This window comes from Kryptolebias marmoratus, linkage group LG8 (genome assembly GCF_001649575.2).
Source record: "Kryptolebias marmoratus isolate JLee-2015 linkage group LG8, ASM164957v2, whole genome shotgun sequence".
Taxonomy (NCBI): Eukaryota; Metazoa; Chordata; class Actinopteri; order Cyprinodontiformes; family Rivulidae; genus Kryptolebias; species Kryptolebias marmoratus.
Window position 1 is genome coordinate 28,380,734 of NC_051437.1, and position 15,124 is coordinate 28,395,857.

At 45.6% G+C, this 15,124-nt stretch overlaps 1 protein-coding gene across 6 annotated transcripts in view; it reads right to left on the reverse strand.

Annotated features, from left to right (window-relative positions):
* Positions 1-15,124, reverse strand: part of flna (filamin A, alpha (actin binding protein 280)) — a 45,407-nt gene that overhangs the window by 2,048 nt on the left and 28,235 nt on the right. For 2 of the 6 annotated variants that reach the window (XM_017438379.3, XM_017438380.3), the window contains exons 19-47: positions 14,663-14,832; positions 14,400-14,517; positions 14,014-14,126; positions 13,781-13,930; positions 13,386-13,704; positions 12,655-12,828; positions 12,415-12,577; positions 12,181-12,341; positions 11,936-12,103; positions 11,711-11,834; positions 10,749-11,194; positions 9,531-9,554; positions 7,540-7,787; positions 7,063-7,134; positions 6,507-6,606; positions 6,286-6,426; positions 6,061-6,189; positions 5,688-5,861; positions 5,000-5,161; positions 4,715-4,918; positions 4,153-4,305; positions 3,949-4,071; positions 3,597-3,863; positions 3,379-3,516; positions 2,546-2,661; positions 1,742-1,874; positions 1,491-1,667; positions 762-980; positions 483-680 (exon numbers count right to left, since the gene is read on the reverse strand). In XM_017438379.3, coding sequence (XP_017293868.1) covers positions 483-680; positions 762-980; positions 1,491-1,667; positions 1,742-1,874; positions 2,546-2,661; positions 3,379-3,516; positions 3,597-3,863; positions 3,949-4,071; positions 4,153-4,305; positions 4,715-4,918; positions 5,000-5,161; positions 5,688-5,861; positions 6,061-6,189; positions 6,286-6,426; positions 6,507-6,606; positions 7,063-7,134; positions 7,540-7,787; positions 9,531-9,554; positions 10,749-11,194; positions 11,711-11,834; positions 11,936-12,103; positions 12,181-12,341; positions 12,415-12,577; positions 12,655-12,828; positions 13,386-13,704; positions 13,781-13,930; positions 14,014-14,126; positions 14,400-14,517; positions 14,663-14,832 — 4,884 coding nt within the window. The remainder of the gene's footprint in view (positions 1-482; positions 681-761; positions 981-1,490; positions 1,668-1,741; positions 1,875-2,545; positions 2,662-3,378; positions 3,517-3,596; positions 3,864-3,948; positions 4,072-4,152; positions 4,306-4,714; positions 4,919-4,999; positions 5,162-5,687; positions 5,862-6,060; positions 6,190-6,285; positions 6,427-6,506; positions 6,607-7,062; positions 7,135-7,539; positions 7,788-9,530; positions 9,555-10,748; positions 11,195-11,710; positions 11,835-11,935; positions 12,104-12,180; positions 12,342-12,414; positions 12,578-12,654; positions 12,829-13,385; positions 13,705-13,780; positions 13,931-14,013; positions 14,127-14,399; positions 14,518-14,662; positions 14,833-15,124) is intronic. The other 4 variants (XM_037977153.1, XM_025011178.2, XM_025011177.2 and 1 more) reach the window with 4 other exon arrangements.

Below are 15,124 nucleotides of genomic sequence, written 5' to 3' on the forward strand. Positions count from 1 at the left end.
GTGAAATCTCTGCTAAAATCTTGTGTTTTGAATCAACATTCATATAAACTAATTCATGTCATTTCAGTGAGTCATCATGGTTGTGCCCTGAGTCCTCTGTTGCTTCAGATGAGGCTGATCCCCATGGATTTACAAACATATACACATTCAAGTCACTTGTTTTAAATAAATGCTTCTATTTTAATTAAGTCTTCATTGTAACTGACGTGCAGGGGGAGAATGAGGGGTTGACCTCAGGATTTTTTAAAGGCTACAGCCCTGCTCCAGATGTATTGATATGAACTCGATGTAAACAAAGCACTCTGCTGAATGAAACCACATGGACGCTTGAGTCATGTGACTGACCTACATTAAGCTGCCCGTAGTCTGTAAGTAAACAAATATGGTGGACAGACAAGCGTAGAATTAAGCAGAAGACATTTAGGAATCTGCTGCTAAACGCTGAAAAGAAGATCGACAGTTCAATCCTGAGCCGGACCCACCTGCTTTGCTGCAGTCGACACAGAAGTTGTTCTTCTGCCCGACGAAGGCCTTGGTCAGGCCGGGGCCTTTAGCCGTCACCTTGCTGGCGTCCGAATGGACGGGCGCCGCCTGCTGAGAGCAGCTGATGGCGCGGGTCACAGGGTCGACCATAACAGAGGACGTTTCATGCATACTGTGGCTGGACACCAGCTTAGAACCTGGAGGACAGAGGACACATGGGGGGAGTTAACGTTTCAAGCTTTAAACTGTCAGATTTAAATAATCGGAGTCTTTCTCACCTGTGATTTTGGCTTTGAACGGGCTTCCCACGATGTGGTACGGACCGCCGTATTTGATGGAGATGAGATAGTTTCCTGGGGCCATGGGGGTGTATGTGACTCTGTAACCCTCGGGACACTCCACACAGTCCATCTTCACCTTGGAGGGCCCGTCAATCGTCACGGCGAGAGCCCCGGGGCCCGCGGTGCTCGTGTTCACCACAAACTCACAAGCAGTTCCTGCAGGTGACCAAACAGGATGAAGACGACTGAAAAACGGGTTCTTTTAGGACTTAAACCTACCAGGAAGTACTGAGGGGACATATGATATCTTTAGTTTATTTAGATTCAAAAGAAATGCACAATATTTCAGTTACAGCCCACATTTGCACAAATCCCCGGACACTTTGTTGAATATAGTGATTTATTTGCATCTCTTTAGTCTTCTTCTTTACATTATTTTGATTTAAATTATGAAAAAGTACCAATTGCTGCCAACTTGTACAGGATCTAGCCATTTTCTACAGTTTTTATACCTTTTTATTCAGTTTTCTAGCCTTATTTGATGTTTATTTACCAGTAAACCATTTTTATTTTATGATAAAAGTTACAGGAAGATCCATGAAATGAACTGAGTGACTTCAAACGTGAATCAGTTTAGATGTAAATGATTAGTTTGAGTGTTCATCAGGTGTTTTGCTAACAGAGACATTTCTTTGAGTGATGGTGATTTGTTTTATTTTTTAGTACCTGTAGTTCCTCCCTCCAGGCCCGGTCCGTAGGCGGACACCATCCCCGGGTCTCCGGCCTGTCCCGTCTCTCCTACACGGATTTTAAACGGGCTTCCCGGGATGTGACTTCCGTTGAACTTCACGTCGATCAGATAGAGGCCGTTCTCTCTGGGGATGAACCGGACCGCGTACTTATCTAGAACAGACGTTGGGTTAGCTCGGACCTTAAACCTCTCGGATTTGTCCCGTTTTCGTTGTCTCCCGTGTTACCTTGGTCGATCTCGGTGACGCAGCACTCCTCCAGCGCTCCGGACGGACTGTGGACCTTTGCGTCGATCACACCTTTGGCGCCGTTCAGGCTGACGGCGAACGACGCCGGCTGGTTTACCTTCAAACCCGACTCCTGCTCGACAACACAAACACTCCAACACTGAGTCTCCAAGCAGAGCAAACGTCCAGTTTATCCTCTGAACTCGATTCTGAAAGCGTTCGACTTACCCGGAGGTCGCTAACAGGGCTAAAGAGGAGGGCTGTGCAGCGAAAAGGCAGGAAAATGTGTTTGTCAATTTAAGAGAAAGTTATTTTAGCAGCTCGTTTGTGATTTTATTTACCTTTATTGGTGTAAGACGGCGTGCAAGTATAAGAAAACGAATGAAGACTTGTGTTGGAAAATAAGTTTCTCTTTTTATCCATCAGAAATTAGTGTTTGTGTGAGCGTGAGCAGAAAATAACAGCCCGTCTACAACCTCTTTAACCCTTTAGCGCCCAGTCAGACCTTCAGGGTTGGAAGGCTGTTGGGAGCCTTTAGAATGAGGCACGAGAAACACACACAGTCCTCGAGTATCCCAGAAGCCTTTGCACCGACCAGCAACGCAGCAGCAGCAGATTTTACAGCTTTACCTGCAAACTGAACCTCATCTTAATATAACTAAGATCTGACCGTTCCGTCTACGTTTTTTGATTAAGTATAGGTTAAAGTTTCACGTCTCTTTCAGCTCCGAGCTGCTGCTGCATTGCGAGCGGCGCGCCGCGGCCTGGCGTGCACACGGATGTGCGTGCGTCTCAGAGCCTCACCTGAAGACTGGCAACAGTGAGGCGGCGAGCGTCGTCCGATGGCGAGGCCACGGGGACGACGAAGGGGCTGTCGGGGATGTGCTCGTCGTTGAAACGGATCGACACCTCGTAGTCGCCTGCAGGGGGGGAGGAAACGGTCCAACGGTCAAAGTCTGGGGCAACATCTGGTTTAAAATGGTCTCGATCAATAATTCTCTCTTCTTATAAGATTGTATCAGTCTAATTTAGTGTCTGGTTGTTGAATCTTTGATTTCCTGACCTTTAAATCCCACCAGCTTCTTCCCAGATTTCTTTTAAAGTTGTTACTTTGATTTGATCAAGTAGGCATAAATTTGGCAAACTGTTCCAATAATCTGAATTAACTCGACCCTCCCCTTAAAGTCTTTGGATATAATATTTTCTTGTCCCAAAGTTTAAATTTACATCATAAATATAGTTGTGTCCACTGATTTTTAGCACGTTACAATAAACCTAAAAAGTCTTTATCATTAGATTTATTTATCCATAGTAATACTAGTTGTATAAATGTTTAAAAAAAGGTAATTTTCATTTTGTTCCACCCTAAATACCCACCATAAAGTCAAAGGTTAAACATTTTGATTCATTATGAAAGGATTCTGCTGATCATTTATGGTTTTAGGTTGTGTTAAATTTAAAATCAGAATACTAAAACTCAAGTTTAACAGCGTTCAGAGTCAGAGCTGCTCGTTGAGAGAGTTCCTTCGCATTAATTGGAAAGATTTTATTGAGATGCATCATTTTCCGTGACAAAAAGGAGATCTCTACGTACGGTAAATTGAACGGGACGATTAAAGATTTAATTTGCTCCTCACCAGGCTCCTGCACAATGTAAGACACTCCACTCGACCCGTCCTTGCGGTCCTCGAAGGCGATCTCCGCCTTGCTCGGCCCCTCCACGGCGATGCTGAGACCTCCGGCTCCAGCCTCCCTGGTCCAGATGCTGAACTCGGCTACGAGCGGCACAGAGATCCGAAGAGTCAGCTCCACGGTTAGAAACATTAAAACGGCCTCACAAACCAAACACACCAACCTGGTACTCCAGCCTCGGCTCTCTCCAGGCCCGGTCCTCCGGCTCGGACCTTATGAGCGCCGCCCTCGCCCAGGGGCCCGACGGTAAACTGGAAGGGGCTCCCGGGCACGTGCACGCCGTTGTATTTCACACAGACAGTGTGCACGCCTGTCTCGGTGGGGACGAAACGAATGCAGTAGGTGTTGTTGTCGCCCTCCATGATTTCAGCTTTGTGGACCTGACCGGACGGGCTCGTCACCTGAGCCGTCATGTCCGATATGCTGATCTCTGAAAGGACAAAAGACGCAGGTTCCAGTTCTGCAGAAACGATTTTAAGCGTCGTTTTTCTTTTCCGACTTCCTGTTTCCGTCACCTGGGATCTTGAGGCTGAGGTCACACTGACTGCCGACGTTGGCGACTGATGCCGCTCTCCTCTTCCTGGTGATGCTCTCCTTCATCCTGCCCTCGCCAGTGACCTTCACCGTGAACGCGCTCCCTGTGTGCACACAAACGTTTCATTCATTCATTCAGCAGGAAGCCCCACCCCCCACATCTCTGCTTGTTTTAAAGTGAGCACCTGGCACATGTTGGTCAGCAAATTTGATGTTGATGATGTAATTTCCTGGCTCGGTGGGGCAGTAGGTGACCTTGCAGGTGCCGTCGTCTTGGTCCTCAGTGTTGATGTCCACTTTGCTGGGTCCCTCGATAGACAGGCTCAGGCCACCATATCCTGCACAGGACATGGCGTGTTTAAACATGGCGCCCAACAAATATTTATCACTTTTCGGCACCCATTGAATGATTACTTTGTGGTTCATGAGATATTTTGCTAACAAACTTAAAGTGTTAGGGATCTTTGTCAGCTATACTGTAGCTCAATATCTTTAAAGCTGGTTAAGTTGGTGATTTTTGCATTAGCTGTGGCGGCCATTTTGATTCAGGTTGACCCAAATAATCAGAACCTCCAAAGACAGCTTTGAGAAAGTTTCTTTAATTTCTGTCCTGTGGTTCATTAGACACGTCAAAAAAACAGATTTAAAAGAATTTAAAGCATTTTGTTTAGGGTCGTTTTTGGCAATTTATGTTGCTATGGCAACTCTAAAGGAGTAAAAACACTTTTGCATCGCAGCAGCGTGTACCTGCATCCCGAGTGTCGATGATGAACTCCGCAGGCTCGAAGGTCCTGGCCTCGCTCAGGCCCTGCCCGCTCACACGCACGCGGCTGGCGTCGCCGATCTCCGATTGGTTGATCATCACGGAGATGGGGCTGCTGGGAATATGGCGGCCGTTCTTCTTGATGTTCACGAGGTGCTCCCCAATCTCTTTAGGCACAAAGGAGATGCCTGGAACAGGAGGGGAGCGTTACGGGGGCGCTCGAGGCTTCCCGTTCGTTCACCCGCAGTCCGATCGGGGCGCACGCTTACCGACGTGTCCGTTCCGCAGCATCTTCAGCAGGCAGGGCTCCTCGCGGCCCGACGGCGTGGTGAGGGAGGCGGTCAGCTGGCTGAGGTCCAGCTCGCCGATGTCCAGGGGGATATCGGCAGCTGAGCCCACCTTCAGATGGGACATCCTCATGGAGTCGTCACCTGGAGACACAGCAGGGACAGGCCGGTTATGGCACCGCTGCTGACAAATTCAAACAGTTCACATCGTCCTTCATGACCCTCAGCTGCTGCCGACGCCGTTTCAGAGTCAGCTGCTCCAAGTTTCAGGTAACATTTCTGCATCACATAAAGAAAGATCTAAAGATCTAATATAAAAGTGAGGAACTGAGCCTCTGAACAAACAAAATAAACTGGTCCTAATGATTCAAAAAGCCTCAAAACTCCAGCAGAGGTCCTCTGAACACAAAGTTAACCCGACTACCTGCTGCAGGGGTGTCTAATCCTGGTCCTCAGGGCCACCATCCTGCAGGTTTTACTTGTTCCTCTGCTCCAACACACCAGATTTGAATCAATGGGTGATTAACAGGCTTCTGCAGAACATGAAGAGGTGATTTAACCTCTGAATCAGGTGTGTTGGAGCAGAGGAACAAGGAAAACATGCAGGATGGAGGCCCTGAGGACCAGGATTGGAGACTCCTGTTTGACGCCATCAAATTGTGGTTTTTACCGGTGATCCTGGCAGAAAAGGGGCTGCCTGGGATGTGCTTGTCGTTATATTTGACCAGGATGCTATAGTCTCCTGGCAGGACCGGGAGGTAGGACACGGTGCAGGTCCCGTCCTGGTTGTCCACACAGCTGATGTCCGCTTTGGATGGACCCTCGATGGCCAGAGAGAGACCCCCTGTAAGAACAGCATGAATTACAGGGTTGTAATTCTTCAATATTTGGTTTCATTTTCAGCAGATCCTCCTGCTTTCTTGTTCTTTGCTTATGGAAGACTTATTCACTCCTTGGTCACATTAATATTTTGTTTGACGTCTTTTTGCTTGAAGTAAATCTAGGTGGAGACTTTCTGTGTGCGTACATGCACAGATTCATACCTTCTCCTGCATCTTTAGTGTTAACCGTGAAGACAGCAGGCTTGTTTACGGTGCCATGGATGAGGCCGGGACCATAAGCGCTGACGTTGCCGCTGTTCAGGTAGTCCACGTAGAACTGAAGGGGACTTCCTGTTGACAGGGACCACAGAAACTTTAAGCCTTCTGGAGGACCTTAACGAGCTAACATTTTCTTCCGTCTGCAGACACATCAGAGCTCAGACATACCAGGGATGTGGATGCCGTCGTATTTGATGTCCATCTCATGCAGCCCGGCCTCCGTCGGAGCGTATTTGACGGTGACTGTGCCATCCTTGTTGTCAGTGATGTCGGGCTTGGCCACCTTGCCAGACGGCATTCGGACCTCACCTTTAAAAGAAATTGAAGTTGCCGTCATCTCCCACTCAACGGAAATAAGGAATGTTGAACCTTTTCGCGTTGGAGTTTACCCGTGATCTCTCCCTTCTGGATGGTGAACGGGATGACCAGGTCGAACGGTCTCAGTCCGGCCACATCCAGGCCGTTCATCCCCATCGGTCTGTCAGTCGCCTGGGAGACAGAATGCAGAGATGACCCATGCTGCAGCGACGGACACGCTCACAGTGAACACAACGCAAGCTTCCCAAACGGAAAATGAGACAACCATGGAGATGAAATGACAACGAAGGGAGACGAAGATGATGGTCAAGATGATGGCACCAACACAAACTGTGAGGGGAAAACAGTTTGTCAAGGAAAGGATGGAGAGGAACGGCAATTCTTTAAAAAAATTGCTTTTGTTTAAGCAGTAAACAGAGGAGCTGCACTGGGATTTAGCGTCTCGTTTCTTTACTGCAGAAGAAAATGACAGAAAAGCCCCCCCAATAAATAAATCTCCTGTAAAAAGAGACAGACACTGATGAAATGAGGCCACACGGGACGACAATGGGATGAAAGATGAGACAAGGTTGGACAAAAATTAAAGCTAAGAGGGATGAGAGAGCTGGAGACTGAGGTTTTCGGTACCCAGGGTTGAGCAGCGTAGTATTGGGGCATTTGTCTCTGCTGCATGAGCTGATCTGACGGTCCCTCCAGAGCCTGAAGCGGGGGATTGAGAAGGTACAACAATTCATGACTGATTAAAAGGAGAATTAAACACTTGTGGAAATTATTCAGAAACCTGGAAATTGTCAGAATTATTTTGGAACGAAGAGGGAAGCGGGGAGATCTTTGTATCATTTCTGCAAACAGTCTTGGTTTATCTGGACTTCATGTAAAACTATGAATACTTTTTAAGAAATTAAAACTGAGTCATTAACTTTCATTCCCATCTAAGTGCAAATGTTTAAGATATACAAGGGTTTGATTCGAATAGGCCTGCCAGTAATTATTAAAGTACCATATTACCAGTTTTATTTTATTCGGACATCTTTTGGTTTTATATAATCAGGTAAAAACAGCCAGCTTTGTGGAAATAAAAAGTTGGAAGTTCACCCGACTCACCGTGACTTGGAACGGGCTGTTGGGAATGTGCTCCCCTCCGAAACGGACGCAGATCACGTACTCGCCGGGCTGCGGCGCCGTGTAGAAGATGTCGAACGTGCCGTCCTCGTTCTCGACGACGTCCACATCGAGCTCTGCCCCCTCGGGTGTGCACACGCTGCACGTGACCTTGCCTTTCCCAGCGGCCTTGGCGTCCACCGTAATGACCGTCTGCTCGCCAATCTGGATGGTCGGTCCAACACCGGCGCCTTCGGGGAGGAAAGACAGGATTCGTTTTATCAGCAGGTCAGAGCGGGAAATAAAAATGTACGCATGGAAGACTGAAACCTTTTAAATCAAGTATAAATGCAATTATAAATGGCTCAATAAATAATTAAATGTTAATTTTAAAAAAGGAAAATTTTATATTTATTCTTTGCACGGCCACTGTTAAACTCATTTCTATATTTTTCTCATTTTTTTTAATAAATCACCATATTTTAAACACATTTGTACATGCATTTATTATATTTTATTTTGTGCAAACCTACTTAAGCCCATTTGTCTTTTTCCACTGACTCCATTGTTCTTAATGCAACTAGCTGCAAGCACTTCAGCATCATCTCTTTAGCTGCGCAGTGAAAGATGAGCTAAAAATGCTTTTCTAATTTACTGGCAACAGTTCATTCATTTTTAATAATTTTTAAAAAATGATAGCTACACAAACAATCAAACAGCCTCTTTTCACAGCTAAGAAATTCAAAATTCCTTGCTCATCCCAGAAGACCTTTCTTATTTATAAAATTTGGTTTGTTTTTTTTCTGCAGGGCTCGTTTTACGCCGGCTGCAACCTGCAGCTCTGACCGAGCTCCTGCGCCCAAATACTCTTTTACAAAAGTGCAGAAATGCAAAAATTAAAAGTAGCATTTCCTGAAGGATTGAATATCCCCGCCAGATTAATGCACACATGAAATCTTGCAACATGTCGTCAAACTGAGATTTCTTTCTGAATTTGCTCACATTTTGTGTCTTTAAATGCGTGCTTTTTGTAGCTGCAGCATATCGAGCTCTCAGTCACTGTGGATCAGTGGTTCTTAAACTTTGCACAAATTAAAATATAATAAATGCATGTATAAATGTGTTTAAAATATGGGACAATTCAGCTTGAAATATTAGCTCAGTACCTGTAAAATAACTGCATTGGGCATTTGGTTAAAGTCCCTTAGCTGTGGCAGCCATCTTGAATCAGGTCAACTCAAGCAGTTATTCAGATTTAGACGTACAGCACATCCAGTAATACTTTGAGTTTCATTAAATCTGTCCTGTGATTCATGAGATATTTTGTAAACAGATTAATGCACTCATGAAATTGCACAATTTGCCCGTCTTTCAGGGGGGCAGGTGAGGAGGCAAATATACAAAAAGTAGTTATATTTAAGTGGAAACAAAAAGAATACACATGTGCATCAAATTACAAGTGTGCTAAATGAGGATACATTTAAATTAAAGGTGCTCCACATAGGAAAAATGCAAAAAAAGTACATTTAAATGTCTAGATTTTAATTGGCATGCTAATATTTTTACTGAGCCATTTTATATTTTTGCTTATAGTCTTGATTTTGGCAGTTTCAGTCCTAAACAACACACAGCATGCACCATTCCACAACCATGACACTAATTAAAATTAAATGAGATTTACTCATGTTATCACATTCATTTAAGTTGTTACCAAACCAGTCCTTTATCACAAACAGTTTCCATCTATAACTGAAAAGCTAGATTAGCCAAAGAGCCATTCCACCATGCCATCCGACCTACTCTGTTAGTCCATTAGTCTGTCCAATAAAAACACGAGGGAAGACGAGAGGTTGTTACAGGAAAGAGGAAAAACAACAAACAGGAGTAATACAGACAGAATGGGACATCCTGCTCTGATACCACCATCCTCCATGCGTTCAAAGAAGGAGAAAAGTCAAGAAACTCTACGTTACAAATCTTTCAGTGGGGCTTACCTAAACCGTGACCTCCGATTGAGACTGATAAAACGGTGAGAAGCAGGAGGGGGGAGCGAGAAAACAAAAAGTGACAAATAAAAGACAGTCAGGTGGAGGTGTGGAGGTGTGGGGGTGCTGAGGGGGACAATAACTGTGCTCCAGACAGTTGGACGGTGATGGTGGAGTGTGAAGCAGAGAGGAGGTGGTCTGCATGTGTGTGTTCGTGTGTGTGTGTGTGTGTGTGTGTGTGTGTGTGTGTGTGTGTGTGTAGCGGTGGGGAGGGGTGTAACTGAGGAGCACAGCGTGAGGAACAAACCAATGCACAGAAAAATAAAAGACACAGCAGCAGATAAAACCAGACGACTGTGGAAACAGAGCTCAGACTGCTGCAGCTAAAGGAAGAAAATAAAAACCCTAAAATCAATCTTAATAACTCCGATTAACTACAGACGTGTTCCTGGGGACCCAACAACCTGACCGACTGAACGTGGAACGTGATAATCAGTCGGTTTGTTTATTTGGACTCAGATTGTTGTGAGTCTTTGAGACACGATTATTAGCATCTATAGCTCTGACGATCTGAAGCACAGTTATTAATTTGCAACATGTGTCAAACCGATTTCTTTCTTAATTTGCTCATGTTTTATGCATTTAAATGCGTGCTTTTTGTAGCTGCAGCACATCAAGCTCTCAGACACCGTGGATCGGTGGTTCTTAAACTTTACAATGAATGACCCACAAAATAAAAGCTGCAGAGACTCGTGAACCATCGGTTGGAGTATTCAAACGTTGCTAATAAGCCAATAAACATGAGCATAAAGAGAACACCAATTGTCTCACATCTATTACACGGTTTCTATCCATACAACTGCTTTTTGGTCTCTTCAAACAATTCTGGCAAAAACATTAGCAGTCAGTTTGAAACTTTATTCCTGGAAATCATCTCAGGACCCGAAAATTGGTGCTTTGCGACCCACAGAGGGGTCCCAAACCCCAGCTTTGGAAACCACTGCTGTAGATGAAATCTTAAATGGTCGATCTGCATTAAAAGGACTGTTTGTTTGAAAATAAAGCAGGAAACAAGATGATCAGATCTAAATTTACAGTATCTGGGTGTAATATGTAAAATGCATCCTGATTAATCGTACAGTAAAGGAAAAGTAAAACTGCAGAGAATCTCTACTTCTAGGAAAGAGTAAATCTATATGAAACAAATTTATTGCCGTTTTGTCGAACCTGTGACCGTGCACTTGCTGGCGTCTCCGGTGGGCAGAGCCCTGATGCGGTACGGCGAGTAAGGAATCTCATCGCCTCCGTATTTGATGAGGATGGTGTATCTGCCCGTCATGTCCGGCACATAAGACACCAGGTAGGTCCCGTCGTTGTTGTCGCGGATGTTGGCCTTCTTAGGCTTCCCTTCTGGGTCCTGCAGGAAAAACAAACAAACAAACAAACAAAAAAGGAATGGGTTATCAGTTTGAAAAGGATCCGATTCTGCGTTTCTGTGGAAAACTTGAGCGCTCACAGTGATCTGCACCGCCAGCAGACCCTCGCCTGCATCTTTGGCGTCGATGGTGAACTCGACGGGCAGCGAGGCGGGAACGCCGGTGGTGTTGAGGCCGGGTCCGCTTGCTCGCACCTTACTGGCGTCGTGGGTAGGGAGGACTTTCACCTTGTAAGGGCTGCGGGGGAAAAACGACACGGAGAGACCGAACGGAAACAAAAACATAACTTAAAGCACTCCTGAATTAAAGTGTTTTAATTATCTCAGCTTTTACTTCAGCTAGTTTGGTGAAAACGGGTGATAATTCGTAGAATCCTGGTATCCTTTTGGATAAAGCTGCTGCAGTTTTTACCGTATTTAAGTGATTTTACACCAATGAAAATTAAACAATACATGTCTTAAACACAGACTTTTTAACCTTATGTCACCAACTTAAAGACAAAGAAACTTAAGTTTAAAATAAATAAAAAAAGGGTGACTAATGGGAGACGATGACTATCCAGTGAAAGAATAAGTGATGTTTTTGGAACAAAGATGCCCTAAAAAAGGCAGCAGCTGTATTTTACCCCTTTAGGTTGCACCAAATTTAACATTTTACTGTAATTACATTCATGTTTCAGAAAGATTTTAGACTGTATTTTGTTCTCTTTGCAGGAATACGTTAGAAAATGTTAGGTTGTGTGCTCATGCTCACCTGCGTGGGATCTCCTCATCAGCATATAAGACGTTAATAGAATAAGGTCCCTCTCTGGTGGGAACATAATTGACCGTGTGGGTCTGATCTCCGTTATCCACCACTTCTGCCGGCTCCACAACACCTGCAGCACAAAAACCCCCACAAAGAGCCGAGGTTTAAATGTTGCCAAAGGGTGCTTACAGAGAAACTTCAGTTTCGATTAATGATCTGAACACGCAGCACCTTTGGGTCCTTGCACGCGGACCTGCAGCGGCGCCACTCCAGCTTTGGAGGCGTCCACCGTGAACGCCTGCGGGATGTTGGCTCTGACGTTGTTGCCCAGGCCGGGACCCTGACACTTCACCTTGGTGCTGTCCACCGTGTCGCTGACGGGCACCGAGAATGGACTCCCTGCTCAGACAAATGTTTTCCAACTCACAACAGTGACTTCGCAGCAGAGAGTGGAGCTGAATTTTACTCTACGTTACCTGTAATGGGCTGTCCTCCGTAGGTGATGTTGAGGTTGTACGTGCCAGGTTCGTAAGGAATGTACTCCACGCTGCAGCTGCCATCTTTGTTATCAGTGCAGGCCATTTTGGCCTCTGATGGTCCCTCCATAGCCAGACCGAGACCACCGGTTCCTGCTCCTCTGCAGACAGAAGATAACGGACATTAAGAAACAGAAGCAGGAACACTTTAGGTTTTCCTCTGCAGTTACATACCGAGTCTCCACAGTGAACTTGTTTGGTTTGTTGGTGATGCCTCCCTTCAGTCCAGGACCGTGGACGCGGACGCGAGCTGGATCGCAGCCTTCGGTGACGCCGACTCGGAACGGACTGTTCGGCACCGGAGAGCCGTCGTAGCACACCTCCACACTGTGTGGGCCTGAAGCAAACAGAGTTATATTCACATCCACAAAGTAAAGCTACCATTCCCGATCCCGTCGTCCGCTTCACGCTCACCCTCCTCGTAGGGAGTGTACTCCACGTTATATGTTCCGTCTCCGAGGTCGGCGATCAGAGCGTCTGTGCGGCTGCCAGACGGGTTGCTGATGAGCGTCTTGATGTGGTCGCCTCCAGTCTGCGTGAGCGCACGAGCATCCACGGTGAAGTCTGTGGTCGCCTCGCGGAAAACACCTGAAAAACAGAACAAAGAAAACATGTTTTTATACCTTTATACAGTTTATACAAAAAGCCTCAAATTCTTTGACTTGGTTTCCTTTAGATTTCTAACCCCAACATCTCACTACCTTCTGAGAAACCTTGAAGTTTATTCCCCTTAATCTGGTTAGACTCTTCAGCTTCATGTCTGCAGACTTAGACTTCATTCAAAACTCAAATTTATTGACATTTGTGCCCAATCTGATGCAAAAGAACAACCACTCCTAATTGTAAAAAACCTAAAAGCATGGTCGTCTTGACCCAAACCTGAGGGGAGTTGGAGTTCATGAAAGGTTTCCAGACGTCTTAAAGTCTGCTTTGACTTCCTGAAGGTGGTTTGTTTACAGAAACATGCTGGGAGTTTTACAGGTCAGGATGACAAAGACATTTAAAAAAGGAGTTTTGGACCTAGGCTAAATCCAGGAAGTTTTTTTTAGGACATCCTCAGTCCTGGTTTCACGCTGGAAGACAATCACAGCAAGAGGACTTTATTTCTGTAATAAATGCTGTATGTTTGCATAAATGTTTATTACCTTTGCCCTCCACTCCAGGTCCGAACACACGGACGCCGCTGGCATCAACCGCAGGCTCCACAGCGAGCCGAGCAGGGAAGTTTGGCACATCCTGGCCACCGTAGCGGATGGTGAGCGTGTACGCTCCGGGGTAGAGAGGGATGTAGGTGATGGTGTAGGTCCCGTCTCCGTTGTCTTGGATGTGAACCTCGGCCTCCGTGCCGCTGTCCGAGATGATCTCGATGGTCAGCTCCGCAGGACCGGCGTTGGTGCAGTCCACCACGAACTCCCCCGTCTCCCCAACCTTGGCGCGCTCCAACCCTGGTCCAGAGCAACGCACCTGAAAGGCAAGCACAGATGAAGTTAGATGACGGTCATCTGAAAGGATATAAAATAAAAAATTGTCTGTGGCTAGCCTTGGAGGGGTCTGAAGCAGGATAAGCTGTAGGGCTGAAGGGGGATCCAGGGATCGGCACGCCATCGTAAGTCAGTTCAACTTGGTACGGTCCTGCGTCACGAGGGATGAACTTCACCTGACTGGTCTCTGGGCTCAGCCCTGGCTCAACCTGAAACAAAAACAGAACATCGTTTCTTTTCATGCTCCATTTTTGCAGAATACATTTAAAGCTCCAAAGAAAGAAGCATTTACCTTGCTGGCCACTGGCTTCCCCAACGGTCCGGTCACCTTGGCAGCAACTTTGCCTTGACCTCCAGCGCCCTTCGATTTGACAGTCACTTCCTGGTCTTTACCCACAGTCATCTCTGCAGAGACAAATACTCCAACTTCAGTTTGAGAACAAAAAACACAGATAGACGGTTGACACTGGCACTAAAACAACCCCTTTAAGGCTATTTTTCCCCCATTCAAGACCAAATAATTCAAAATAAGGGAGTGAGGTAAACAGAAACCACCTCAGAAGTTTCATATATATCGTAGAACGAAGCTTATACAAACTAGATGAGCTCTTTTAAAGTGAAAATTAAATTCTGGAGCTTGAGAACTGAAATTAATGAGTCACGATACAAAGCACATACTGTCTCCCAGGCCGGTGACGTTGATCTTGCTGAGGTCCAGAGTGGGCGCCACAGCAACGTTGAAAGGACTCTTGGGAATGTTGTCTCCTCCGTAGGTCACAGCAACTCCAAGAGGACCCTGATGGAGCGAGAAGGTCGGCGAACAAAGATTTCATCAGGAGAAAACTGACATTACTGACTCTACAAAGAACTAAAAACACCACGTCTTAAATTCTATTTTTTGTATTCAAACTTTTCCTAACCAGAAACTTTAATGATCATACCTGCTGCACAGGTGTGTATTTCACAGTGTGCGTGTTGTCGTTGTTGTTTATGATTTCGAAGTCCTTGACAGCTTCTGCTTTGATCGGGCCGCTGAAGCTGCAGTCCAGGTTCGCCTTTCCAGCTCCTTTCGTGGTCACGGTGAAGTGAGTGGGTTTGTTTAATTCAACCCCTGAAAAAAAAATTTAAATAAATAAAAGTGTCTGGACAACAAGCAATCCCTTCAGGATTTCGCGGGCATTTTTTGTGATTGTTGCGGCTAAAATGCCTGATTTCGTGGGGCATTTTCCTAAAAGTTGCAATTTTTTTATTACTAAAATCAATAAAAAACCATAACTTTTAATATATAAACCAAAAATCCTTCCTAGTTTTGTAAGATAATTCCCAACAAACATTGACATTCTCAAAAGCTGCTTTATTTGAGAACTTTGATAGCTTCTAAACTGACATTCATGAGCATTTCT